Raw genomic sequence first — 12,988 nt, forward strand, 5'->3', positions numbered from 1 at the left:
ACTGAGAGCCTCTGCGACAGCACCTGAAGCGCAAACCTGGACTTATTTCGCCAGGCTTTGGGTAGGGAGGGGGGTGTCCAGAGAGTGGGGTATCAGACCCAGGCGGCACGCCCCATTCTCTGGCACGTGGCCTGCAATTCATGGGCCAGTTTAAAGCTTTTTAAGATCCGGTCCAATTGTTCATGTTGCCCTCCAAGATGTCAGGAACTGAAAACTGAAAGATGTCGCTGTGCCTCAGGACAATCGGCGGACCCCTGTGGGCATTTCAACATCAGCCCAAGCGAGCAAGGTGTGGACACACACATGCTTTAGGTTTCTGTGCAACGTAGCCTGGAGTGTCGTCCACCAGAGCTTAGCGGTGCGAATGTCTTGTACCACAGGGGCCTCACCCCCAGCCCTCGCTGTGTTAGGGTGGGCTGCAGTGAGGAGGAGACTGTGACCCCTCTACTGTGGTCCTGTCATTTCTCTAAGGCTTTCTGGGCCCAGTCTGAGGACTGGTTACAGGCCCTTTCACCTCACCTTTCCCTGACCACTGCCTTCACTGTGTACAGCATCTCTCCTGTCAGACTACCTTCTGACGTGTTTGACAGGTTTGGAGCCACGGTGAACAGCCCCGTGGAGACTGAGGAACATGGGGGTGTTCAAAGGCATCGAGGTCCCAGTCAAGGCAGCAGGTAGCCTGGCCCTGTCCATTATTAGAGAGAACTATCGTCTCAGAGATCTGTATTGAGAAGGGAAGGAGGAAGCAGACAATCTGTGGACAACAGGGGGCACAGGACTGTACCTCAAGAACCTGTGATACTGATTATCATGTAAAGGGAAACAAAAGCATTTGACTTTTTTTGGAAGTGATTCAAAATGATGTGAATCACTGGGGCGGAGCGGTGGCTCTGTGGCTCAGGATCTGTGCCTGTGGCTGGAAGGTTGCTGGTTCCCAAATCCCAAGGCCGGCAGAGGAATCCTACTCTGTTGGGCCCCTGAGCAAGGCCCTTAACCCCAGCTGCTCCAGGGGCGCTGTATAAATGGCTGACCCTGCGCTCTGACCCCCAGCTTCTCTCCCTGTCTGTGTGTCTCAAGGAGAGCAAGCTGGGGTATGTGAAAAGACAAATTCCTCATGCAAGAAATTGTATAGAGCTAATTAAGTTATGTTATGAAAAAATTCACCTGCACAAAAGTAATTATTGTTATGTAACTGTTGTCTTTTTTTCAACCTTAACAAGACGTGCTCATATACTGTATACTGTTTTAGGTATATATGTTAATGTAAAGTTTTCTATTTTGTGATTCTCTGTATTTATTTGTGAAAAGAAAATAAAGTTCTTAAAAATCAAAATCTTTGGAGTGGAAGGAGACCCACGTGGGCACAGAGAGAACATACAAACTCCACACAGACAGCACCGAAGGTAAAGCACAGGTAAACACCGAAAACGTTATTGCCAGGACTTTTATTTTAAATACATGTGCACACTTACACATACACTTAACTAACACTTGAGCCACCCACTCAACTGCAAATCAGACAACACGTTTGTCTATCTCTAGAGAGATCGTTGACTTATCTGGCCCAGAATCATGCACATTGAAGACCATCTTTTGTTAATAAATTGTGAAGGATGCTAATATCCAGGGTACTGTGTAATTGCACAGTACTCTAATTAATTCCTACCAACTGAACGTTAGATCACGCCACACTGCACTCAGGGCTGGGATTTTGGAAATCTTCAAGCAGGAGGCTTTCGGGGAAATGCTTCAAATTTAAATTATTCCTTTTTCTTTGGATAGCTAACCTTGGTGCAAGTTGGTTTTTATTTAAGATCGACTGCTAGTTTTACCATTGCAGATTTGCAATGAATGGTTACATGTTGCATTACAAATTGATAATGTTTGGTAGAGAAGCATTTTTTTTCCCATAATTTTGTCATTCATAACTACCGAATACTCTGGTCACCTCAAACGACACCAAACGTTTATATTATGTGCCGTTCAGACTATTCTTGTGTGACCTGTGCAGCATGTGTATAGTATTATCTACACTATACAGTATTATAGTATAGTATATGGATGAATGCATATTTCACGTACAATGAAATCACCTTGAGTAAATGTTATCGCTAAATGTTGAACCTTTTTGTTCTCCATTAATTTTGATTACAAATCTAATCTTCACGGATTTTATTTCGTTTGCTTTTGGCACCACCGCGCCGGCTATGCAGTTTCACGCCTGGGCGTTATCAGCCCACATGCCATTATTGCTACGACTCCCGTTTATGTGCGGCTCGAAACATTTTATTCGGTGACAGAAAATGATCGAATAGCTTGCGTGCACATCCCACAATGGCCTTCCTGGCCGCCCGCACAGAAGCGCGGGACGGGCAGAGCGAGGCGGTGGAAATATTTAAATAAGACGTTTAATTCGCTCAAATCCACCAATGACACGTCGCGACGCAATCGATGGGGGTGGCCACATCGGCGTAGCCCCGCCCACCGCCCGCCATTTATACCAGCGTTCAAAGAAAGGCACTTCTCTGCGCTGGGTAGCTGTTGTCAGGGTAGGAGATACTTCAAACCTTCTGACGTAGACGGCGGTAAAACAAAAAACAAAAAACACAAAATGGAAAATCAGCTTTGCAAGCTTTTCGTCGGCGGCCTGAACGTCCAGACCACGGACGACGGCCTCCGCCAGCACTTCGAGCAGTACGGGCAGCTGACCGACTGCGTGGTGGTGCAGAACCAGCAGCTCAAGCGCTCCCGCTGCTTCGGCTTCGTCACCTACTCGACTCCCGAGGAGGCCGACGCCGCCATGGCGGCCAGGCCGCACGTCCTGGACGGCAACAACGTGGAGCTGAAGAGGGCCGTGGCCCGGGAGGACGCCGGCAAGCCCGAGGCCCTGGCCAAGGTGAAGAAGATCTTCATCGGGGGGCTGAAAGACGACGTGGAGGACGAGCACCTGTCCAGCTACTTCTCGCAGTTCGGCGCCATCGAGAAGGCCGAGGTGATCACCGACAAGCAGACCGGCAAGAAGCGGGGCTTCGGCTTTGTCTACTTCGAGGACAACGACTCGGCGGACAAGGCCGTGGTGCTGAAGTACCACACCATCAACGGGCACAAGGTGGAGGTGAAGAAGGCCCTGTCCAAGCAGGAGATGCAGTCGGCGGGGGCCCGGGGCGGCCGCGGGGGGAGAGGCGGGCGAGGGATGGGACGCTCCCAAAATGGCTACGGCGGCGGCAGAGGAGGTGGGGGCTACAACAGCTATGGCGGCTACGGCGGCAGCGACGGCGGCTACGGGGGAGGCTACGGCGGCGGCTACAGCGGGGGCTACGGGGGCGGCTACGGCGACCAGATGGGCGGCTACGGCGGGGGCAACGGCTACAGTGACTTTGGCAGCGGCTACGGCCAGCAGTCCTCCGGCTACGGCCCCATGAAAGGTAATTACTCGGGCAGAAGCGGCGCTCCTTACTCCCGGGGTGGCGGCGGCGGAGGCTACGGCCGGGGGGGCTACGGGGGCTCCTATTAAAACATAAGGACCCCCCCCCCAAGTTTTTTTTCTCTCCCCCCCCCCCCTCCTCCTCCCTCCTCCCTCCTGAGTATCCGCGACACTCTCCTAGACCAGCAGGAAAGGAAAAACCGACAACAACAACAAAAGACACACACACACAAACCTCTTAACCTGCCGTCACGATATTTCCTGAGCCCGACCGCGACTCCGGCCTGGGATTGACTGGAACACTGTGAACCCTCGTCCTGTGGTTAAGGAAAGGAGAGACCCCCCCCCCCCCGCACCCCGACCCCCCCAACTCCCTACTGCCCCCTGCAGGCAGGCTGAAACAGGTAGGGGCTTCCTCGCCTGCGAGCCTGGCGTAAAATGGCCGCCGCCACTCAGCTTGCAGCCCCAGCTGCTGTACAGCTCCCTAGGACCGTAGGAGGCAGAGATGTGCGTCGCTCTTCCTTTCCCCCCAGATATACTAGGCCGCGTTTCTTATCAAGGTTTAGGACTACATCCTCTGGATTCCTGCCTTTCTTTCATTTTTTTTTATTTTCCCAGTTGTTTTTTTTTTTAAAAGCGGGGAGGGTTTGGGCAGCGATTGTGAGTTTACTGTATTATTCCCAGACGACCTCTGTTTTTTTTTTCCTCCCCCTCCCCCGTTATAATTAAGATTAGATTACTGCTTGTTATTTTAGGTGTTTGCATTTTTTTTTGCTTTTTAAAAAAAAAATAGTTTAAATGTACTTTTGTAAATGACTTGACTTTATGTGTATTTAAGTGGGGTATATTAAGTCATTTTCCCTGGGGGGGGGCTCTTCTGCATCTCAGTATCCAATTGTAGTCAATTGCAGTGAACTCGATTTAGTCCTTGGCAGTTTAAATTGGGTAGCAGCTAGTTCTGTGATTACCACGGCTGTCTAGTTAATTGTGACTACTTTGCAGACACCTAGCGTGCAACTCAATATTTCTTCAAATCTTGCGATCAGGCGTGACTTATTGATCCTCAAAAAGACAAATTTAAGCAGCATGTTTGCCGATTGTAAGGACTAGGTCAAATTAAACACTTAGGTTCACTGCCGTTGTTACTAAACCAGGGAATTCAGTTTCTTCCACCAGTACCTGGGGTGGAATCTTCTCTTTACTGTGTATGTTAAAATCGTTAATAGTTAACATGATATTGTTATAGTTGCTATGGTGAGAAATTGTTTTCAGCTTCTGAAGATTTCTAAGATGCGTTTACAAGTTTTATCTGAGCCTTTTCCCTATTTTTCAGTCAAGCCGTTAAATAAAATGGACTTCAGACTCGCTTACAAGAAAGTAAACCCCTTAATGTCTCATTGTGTTCTTGGTACACAGGTCAGCCTCTTAATGTTGTTAATTTACTATACCCAGTACATTGTATGTATGTTTTGTTTTTGGATTTTTTTTCCATTTAAAATAAAACTTTTTACTCTATAGAAGTTACTTTTATTTGAGGAAATATGCTTTATTTAAATCAGTTAACAATCCATTTTTTCTACAGTGTTTGAATATTTCACTTGATTCCAAATTGGATGATGGATGCAGGCCAGGTGCATCCTTCTGTTGTGCTTGATACAGCTGCGTACTGAGCTCTTTGCTGTTTCCATGTAGGTCTTCCATGTTTCAAGTGGTCTTGCCCATTACTTGTCATGTATATTACGTGCAGTTTAACTAGTTTTCACATACGCTTTAATGGAATTTCATTTTTCCTTTCTACAAAGAAAATAGTGCCTTTTAAGTACCACGAAAAACTCGGCTCCCAGGTTGTCATGTTTAATGTTAAACCTAACCTTCTGTGGCAAACTAAATATATAAGTGTCTTTTCCCAAGTGGAGCCTAAGCCTCCTGTTTCAGTACTGTTTAGTCAACAAAAAGCTGGATTCATACTGTTAGCTGTGTCTTCTGCACCGTGGAAATCTCCAAGTGTGTACTCCAGAGAGCTGTAGAAACTGATCTCCGAAAGTCCATAGGAAATGCAACTCAGGTTTGTAGAAAGACTTCATACAATATATCGAAAACACGCTTTCTTTAGAAGAATGGAAGAAGTTTTAATTTAAAAGTAGCAGTTTTAACAGGAAACCCTATCTGGGAGGTCTGCATTAACTAGCAGGAAATTGCATGCTTCTGAAAACTACCATTATCCATACCTCTCAGTCTTCTTTGCATAGTAATCATGCACATCTTGGAAAAGTATAAAATGGGGAAACTCTCAGATTTCTACTTTATTAACTTTCACTTTGTGAATGGAGTGGGCCAGCTTTCCCATAATTAAGAACTGAATTATAAAGATAAGATTTGATGTAACTATTAACTCATTAAAACAGTTTACTTATGTTTTAACTATTCAGTGTTTAAAGCTGATGCTGGTAATAGGCTATCTGTGATGTTTTATAACCACTATTCCCGCCAGCCCTCAGTAACGAAGGTCTTACCGGAGTCTGGCTTAGTGTTCCTTAGTGCTCCTCAAGATATTTATGCGACCAAAAGCAAGGAGAGCAGCGTTAATATTCAAGGTTTGTGACTTTAGGTATGTCTATCTTATGCTTCATAATCATCTACCCCCCCCTTCCCCTTTCACTCAAACCAAAATTATACTCATTGTTTGTGATCATGTTTTACTAGGTGTTGCATTCCATAATTAAGTTTGAGAGCCACAAGAAATCTAAAGTTATTTTTTTTAAAAAACTAGGTAATTCCTAAAAAGGTTTAAGTTAGTGTTTTGAAATTTGATTGGGAAGATCTTGGAAAAACACGATGTCCTAAAAGTCAAAGCTGGGGATAGCAGATAGGGGAATAGTCTTGCCACACTGCATTTTAAATTCCTAATTGGCATTTGTTAAAGAGGGATTTCTTTATCAATTGAGGTTTTGTCTTTTTGATATCTTTAACATAATTGCCCGATACCTTGTTTTAATATTTGCCTGATTGGTGAAAGCACTAAACCTATTAGCTGTGTGCACAATTAATAGTTTTCTGCTGAATGCTTACTCTTAAGGACCCTTTTAGAAAGGCTCTAGGGTTGTGATTATTCAGTTATTAAGCAAGAGATTAATGAAATCTATGGGCTTGTACTGGTATTTTGGTACCTGGGATCACAGGCATAAGTGTGAGAACCCTAAGAAAGTACTCAAAAATTCCTTCCAGGGATTTGTGATGGAAGTTTTTTTTTATGATTTGATCAAATCAAAAACACATCTTCCCTAACTGAGAAGACTTGAGGGTGTATTGGTGTTTGACTTAGTGTGTTCTGAATTACAGCTGCCCGGTCATTAAAGGTATCTTTTTTTCTTTCCCCCCTCATTCCAGAACGCAGCCTGCGTAATGCTGGAATTTGAAACCCTTTCCTAAATTACCTTTCCCAAAGTACCGTCGACTGAACAGGATCCGCAAAGAGCCTGGTCCTGATTTTGGAAGGAGAAGGGAAGCACATTGTATCAGGTGAGCAAGGGCTTCTTGTTTTAGTTTTCAGAAGGGAAATCAATAAATTCGGAAGGGTATCCCAGATACTAGTACCTGCTTTGCTGTGACAGCTACACATCACACACTTTTGAGCTCATAAGAACAGTTACAAGTGTTGGGCCCATCTAGCCCATTCGGAGGTTGGTAGCTAATTGATCAAGGATCTCATCCAGCTGTCTTGAAGGAAGACAAAGTATCGGCCTGGCTGGGTAGTATGTTACCTACTCCCACAACCCTTTGGGTAAAGAGATTGGGCATCGCTGGAGTTAAGCTACTGGTACGTTGGGTCGCCAACTATGTTGGAAGATATTTGAATGCTATGGATGTCACAGCTGTCAGGCTGTGTGTCTTGCTACCACTTTATTAAGCCGATTCTTGCCCCAAAAAAAGAGCTGTGGACGGAAGTGTTCTCGTGAGATGTTAAGGCTCTGAACCTGCCGTCCCGGGCGATTTCTGCAGGCGGTAGAGTGTTCCTCACCCTGACTCCTTTGGGGCTTTCTGTGTGGCGGTCTGGCACTCGTCGGCGTCGTGCAAACCTTCTTTTAGAAGGGAAGTGATTCGGATTCTGCCGCCGCCGCCGCCGCCCCTCTCAAAACCATCCTTTGGGAATCGCTTCCCACGGTAGGCTTTCAAGGAGGTGTGGCTGCTACTCTTGTTATTCCCGAAATCCATTTGTGCCCACGTGAAGCCGGGATATTCGGATATGGAAATTACCCTTTTTTCCCCCAGAACCGAGCCCAACAGAAGACGAGCGATTGCTTCCCCACCCCCACCCCTCCTCCTTTTGTTCCTCCTCGGCTCCTCCTCTCATGTCCATATGCACAGTGGGGCCATCTGTCTCCCCACGCAGGGTCCCAGTGTTCCCGCAGGGTATCAGCGTATCTGCAAATGAGAAGCTGCTTGTGGCCTGAGGGTTTTGTCTTCAGATGGGCTGGAAAACTGGCTCCTGACCCAGGGCTTCTGTGTTTTCTTTTAGACCTTAAGATCAGATCGCTTTATTGGCCAGATACAATTTCTTGCATGAGGAATTTGTTTTTTCGCATACCCCAACCTGCTCTCCATGAGACACGCAGACAGGGAGAGAAGCTGGGGGTCAGAGCGCAGGGTCAGCCATTTATACGGCGCCCCTGGAGCAGCTGGGGTTAAGGGCCTTGCTCAGGGGCCCAACGGAGTAGGATTCCTCTGCTGGCCGCAGGATATGACCCAGCAACCTTTCAGCCACAGACGCAGATCCTTAGCCACAGTGCCACCGCTCTGCCCCATAACCCGTCCCCTTCCCCTCCCCCCACGCTCAGACCTGTTTACTCTTTGGGGTCATCGCTCTGAAAACATCCGCTGTGTGGTATTTCAGAACCCAGGCATACTCGTCCAGGGGGACTTGAATTAAGGTACCTGGGATCTCGAAGGACATTTCTGCCAGCGTCCCCTGATGGATGCAGGTGCTAAATTTCCCCCCTGTATTTGATGGTGTTGGGGGGGGTATGTATGTGTGCTCGCAGACGAAATGCATACCACGGATGGGTGAAAGATGGCACCGATTACAAGATGGTGCAGATCCCCGAGACAGAGCTCTGAATCCAAGGGGAACTTTGAGTAGGAACTCGATGCAGGCTAGCTTTAGCCAAAGCTTTACCCTCTGAGCTGCGTTAATCCAGACCCTGTGATGTCCTTGACATTCTTTTAATGCACACAACAGAGCACAAGGTAACCACGGCCGCTGGTATTCCAGCCCTCCATCATCTCATTAGTTGTCTGGAATTGGCGTGCACGTATTTCATTACTGCACAAATCAGCCGGTTCGTCCTGCGCCTATTCTTAGTGCTCCCAGTGGGCTCGTGCTTGGGGGGCCTTTTGGATTGTGCGGGGTGGTGATGAGCTTATTTGAAGGGCTTTATTAGCCACAGCAGATAACAGCTGACAGAATTACTCCCGGGGGGGGGCAGGCACGTGTGGGACCAGCTGTTGCAACCAACCCTCTGAACACACCAGGCGGCCAAGTCCCGGTTTGTGCTGGTTGGACAGGAAGAGGGTGATGTGTTAAACAGAAGAGCCTGCAATTAGAGGAGTCCACAGACGTTTTTTTTGAAGTTTTCTTTCCTTAAAACAAATGCCGCGAGTAGTTCCCGTGAGTAGGAGAACACTCCTAAGTGAGCAGTTTCATTTTTAACGCTGTTGGATTGCGCACAACGCTGAAAGAGATGTCTGTGCACGTTCGTGTGAAGTAGCTGCTGAGCATCCATTCCAGTCCGCTAAAGCATTGGCGAATTAGCGACGTGCTCGCATTCCTCGAGTTGCTATTAAAAGAGGCAACCGCGAACCGCACGTTTACGGTCAGGGCCTGCGAGAGACTGCGAACAGGCAGGGCAGTAGAAGGCGCGTTTCGGCGCCGACAGGGTGCCGGGAGAGCTGGAAATGGCGGAGGGGGAAGTGGGCGTGACGTCACGGGCGAGAGGACCCGGATATTTTCCTGCGCGCGGCTCGTGTGGCACGGGACTGCCGGAAGTGGGGGGTGTCGGGCTTGGCAGGATGTCGAGATCGGGGGCTTACTGGCCCACTACCTACCCTGATCCGGTGAAGTCTTTTATTTAAACACCAGATGGCGGTGACTCTTGCGCGCTTTGTCAGGCCGAGGCGGACGATGTCCGGCAGCGATGGTCACGTGTCTTTCCGCAATCGCCGCGCTGCGTAGCGGAAGAGCCGTGCGTGGGGACCGTGGTTCCTATGGCAACGCCGCTATGGCGGACACGGCGGCCTGTTCTGCAGCCCTGGCGACGCGCCCTTGTGTCTGGCCGTGGGCCTTTCCAGTAGAGAGAGAGAGAGATTTGGTCACATCACTTTTTATTGGGATAGAAGAGTGCTTTTCGGCACTTATAAACTGCTTTTACAAACACTGCGCGTTGGCAGATATTCGCTTTTTGATTTTGTTCCGTCCCTCAGGAAGGTTTTATGTTCCTTTGCTACTTTAAACGTTAAGCCTTTTTATTAAGTTTAATAAATCGGAACAGCATGACCACCTTTTAAAACGCGTTTTTGATCAACGTGAAGGGAACATTTAAAACCAAAAACGTGCAAGATTAAAAAAAAAAATCACTTGCACACACGAGTTTTGTCACCTTCACCCATCATTTGAAGTTACAGCACCATTCAACGGAAATGTGCAATAATTCATGTTTTCCAGTTTCATAAGATGACACCTTACGTATTCACTTTTGGAACACACGGGGGCAGCAATTACTTTAAAGTGGTTTGAAACGAGTCGTGTCACTTTGAGCAATTACTGCATTCAATAAAAGCGATCAGCTTAATCTCTTTCTTACATTCGAGAAGCTGTTTCTTCAGTTAATACATACTGGGGGGGGGGGAAGCCTCTTATTGTTGGGTTTAAGGTGTGATACTCTTTCTAACACGGTTTTCTCTTTACACTCAGAGGCTGTCCTGGAGCTCAGCCGGCTGGCGTGAAGTTGGCGTGTGCCTCTCCTTGTGCTGCCCGGAGCTGCCCCGTGTGCTCCGCCAGCTGCCCAGAGTAGCTCTCATGCGATGATTGTTTTACAGGTCACCCGAACTTGGCTACGCATCCATGGACTGGGATATCACTGATGCGCTCTCTTTTTCTAAAAAAAAAACTAATAGTGGTGAAAAAAATATTGTGATTTTTAAAAATATATATTTAATAAAAGTATTTGAGTATCGGTGCTGTCATCTTTCTCTTACCAAGGTTCGGAGTTGTGTGTTCTGAGCTGCTGTTGTATGTTTTTCTTCCAGGTACAGTAACCGTCTACTCGGGTGTAGCTTAAGGGTGGTTGTACTGTGCAGGGGAGAAGTGAATACTTGGAACTATGCACTTAGATTTTAATGCACTTTTCGTGACTGCTCCTGTTCAGACCTTTCAGCCCGGGTGCTCATTAACGAAGGCTCCAACACTACGAGTACCTGCCTTTCTGCCTTCAATAAATGCATGTCTAGTTTCTGGAATGTGATGGAGTTTGCATCCCCGTTGCTTTCAGATTCTTTTTAATCCTTTGGGAATAGTGTCTATAAACTGTCGGCTGTGCGTTCCGGACACTCTAGCTGCTATGAAACGAGCTCTGTGCGATTGCGACGTTGTGATTGTTTCCCCAATGTGGCCGAAGAAGAGCAGTGAATGTGGCTCCGTACTCGAAACCAGAAGACCGGGTTCGTATTCCAGGTGGGACACGGGTGTCTTACCCCCGAGCGAGAGGGTTTGTTCAGATTGCCGCAGTTACGTGCCCGGTTGTTTAAACTGGTGCCAATGCATGTTGCCTCAGGTAAATTGTGCCATAATTGATCAATCTTCAGAGCAGTATAGCCCAGCTTCCTCCTGTGTTAAGTTGGAGCACCTGCATATATTAGACAAGCTCCAAATTTCCTCTATTTGGTTGACAGCAGTCGTTTTTACTATACTGATATTGATTCCAAATCAGCTGGGTCTGTTGGAGCAGTGTGGCATAAGGCACCTTATTTAACAGTAGCAGCTGTGTCCCAACCTGGGATTTGAGCCCCTTCCACTCTGGGGGCTGAGGGCCTTTAGGTGCCCCGTTTTATCCTTCTGGAAAAGCACTAATGCTCGAGAGTCCGTTACATTGATAGTCTGACCAAAATAAGGAGGGGGGTGGGGGATTTCATTGTTTCTGTTGGCCCTTCTCATTGGACACTCAGTAGCAGGTCTAGATGCGGGGTGGCCTAGAAACTTTGTGGGTCCTGATGCCCCAGGGTAGTGAAGGGGACGCTACAGTGTAAAAAAACATAAAACCAAGGTCCTGACTCTCTGGTTATTAGGACATTTATCAGAAAGAGTAGGGCTGTTGACCCCAGTGTCCTGGCCAAATTCCCCCCTGGTCTTTACAAATCATAGCCACCTAATAATCCCCAATTATGACCTGGCTTCATCACACTCCTCCTCCCACCTGATCGCTGATCCTGCTGGTGCACTCTGGCTGCCGTTGCGTCATCCAGGTGGCGGTGCAGGCGCTTTGAGTGGAGTGTCCATAAAGGTGCTATGTAAGTGTAAGAAATCATCATACCAAGGCCTTATGTGACAACCCAGGATTGGCACTCCCCAGACATTGGAAGTGACGACGAAGACCAACAGTGAAGAAGGTTCTCGCTCCTGTCGAGACCTGCCCGGATATCGTCATCACAATGTCTAGTTCCAGAATTGCGGGTAACCAAATTGCAGAGCTAAAAATAGCTTATTTTTTGGACTACATACTGTATTGCAGAAGAAACTAGAAGCTCGACTGGAAAAAATGAAAGCTTATGTACTTGCCTGTTAAGACAATTTGCATTTTATAACTTAGCACATTATCAGCTGAAACAAATTACTGCGCTCATGTTTTAGGAGACATACATTGTCCATACATTACATTGTCCATTGACACGGGTTTCCTACAGATGTTGGCTTTGCATAAGAGAAACAGTGAAAGTAAGATGCGTTAAAACAGCCTATTCCACGTTACCAATCAACAATGGTGATAACGTAGTCGCACAATCAATTAAACAAAATTACGAGCGTGTTCATTTCTCAATACCAGATCATTCGTGATATACCGCAGTAGGCTGCTCATGTCCTATGAAGACTTCATAGCCAGCTGTAGAAAGATACACAGAAAGGCGATTGCGTGTTTTCTCACATACCATGTCTATATATTAAAATCCATGACAGTTTTGTTTGACCTTTTCTGTGTTTCGCTCAGTTATAAACCCCCTACATGTTGCTCAGTTGCTCGGACTGCACAGTGTTAAGCGTCGGCTCGCACTGGAAGGGGGCGGCGCTCTTCAGCGCCTTGACAGCAGCCTCACTCTTTACCGTCTCACGTTTTTGTCAAACCATACAGGTTTGGGGTTAACCGTGTAATTACAGCGTGTTGAATCACGGGGTCTTTCGGGGGGAGCTGCGACGTTCTCGCGCACTCAAGGGGTCCGCACGCGCACAGAGAGTGGAAGAGGGAAAGAAGGGGGGGGGGGGCTGGTGCAAGGAGACCTGGGAAAAAAAATAGCAAGGAA

General features: G+C 47.4%; 1 protein-coding gene across 2 annotated transcripts; it reads left to right on the forward strand.

Annotated features, from left to right (window-relative positions):
- The first annotated feature begins 1,438 nt into the window (after positions 1-1,438).
- LOC148821361 (heterogeneous nuclear ribonucleoprotein A0-like) lies at positions 1,439-10,651 on the forward strand. Of its 2 annotated transcripts, none has more exons than XM_088933477.1 (3): positions 1,439-3,828; positions 6,812-6,943; positions 10,392-10,651. In XM_088933477.1, exon 1 carries the CDS (start codon positions 2,612-2,614, stop codon positions 3,512-3,514), a length of 903 nt encoding a protein of 300 aa, XP_088789603.1. In that variant the 5' UTR covers positions 1,439-2,611; the 3' UTR covers positions 3,515-3,828; positions 6,812-6,943; positions 10,392-10,651. The 2 variants fall into 2 exon arrangements, with proteins under 2 accessions (XP_088789603.1, XP_088789604.1); XM_088933478.1 differs by having other exon boundaries at positions 1,440-3,425.
- Positions 10,652-12,988: the final 2,337 nt, after the last annotated feature.

The sequence above is a fragment of the Atractosteus spatula genome, chromosome 14 (assembly GCF_055471065.1).
Source record: "Atractosteus spatula isolate fAtrSpa1 chromosome 14, fAtrSpa1.hap1, whole genome shotgun sequence".
Classification (NCBI taxonomy): Eukaryota; Metazoa; Chordata; class Actinopteri; order Semionotiformes; family Lepisosteidae; genus Atractosteus; species Atractosteus spatula.

Bases quoted from the DNA above. Each gene is read 5' to 3' on its own strand.
- LOC148821361 (XM_088933477.1), top strand. From the start codon at position 2,612: ATGGAAAATCAGCTTTGCAAGCTTTTCGTCGGCGGCCTGAACGTCCAG.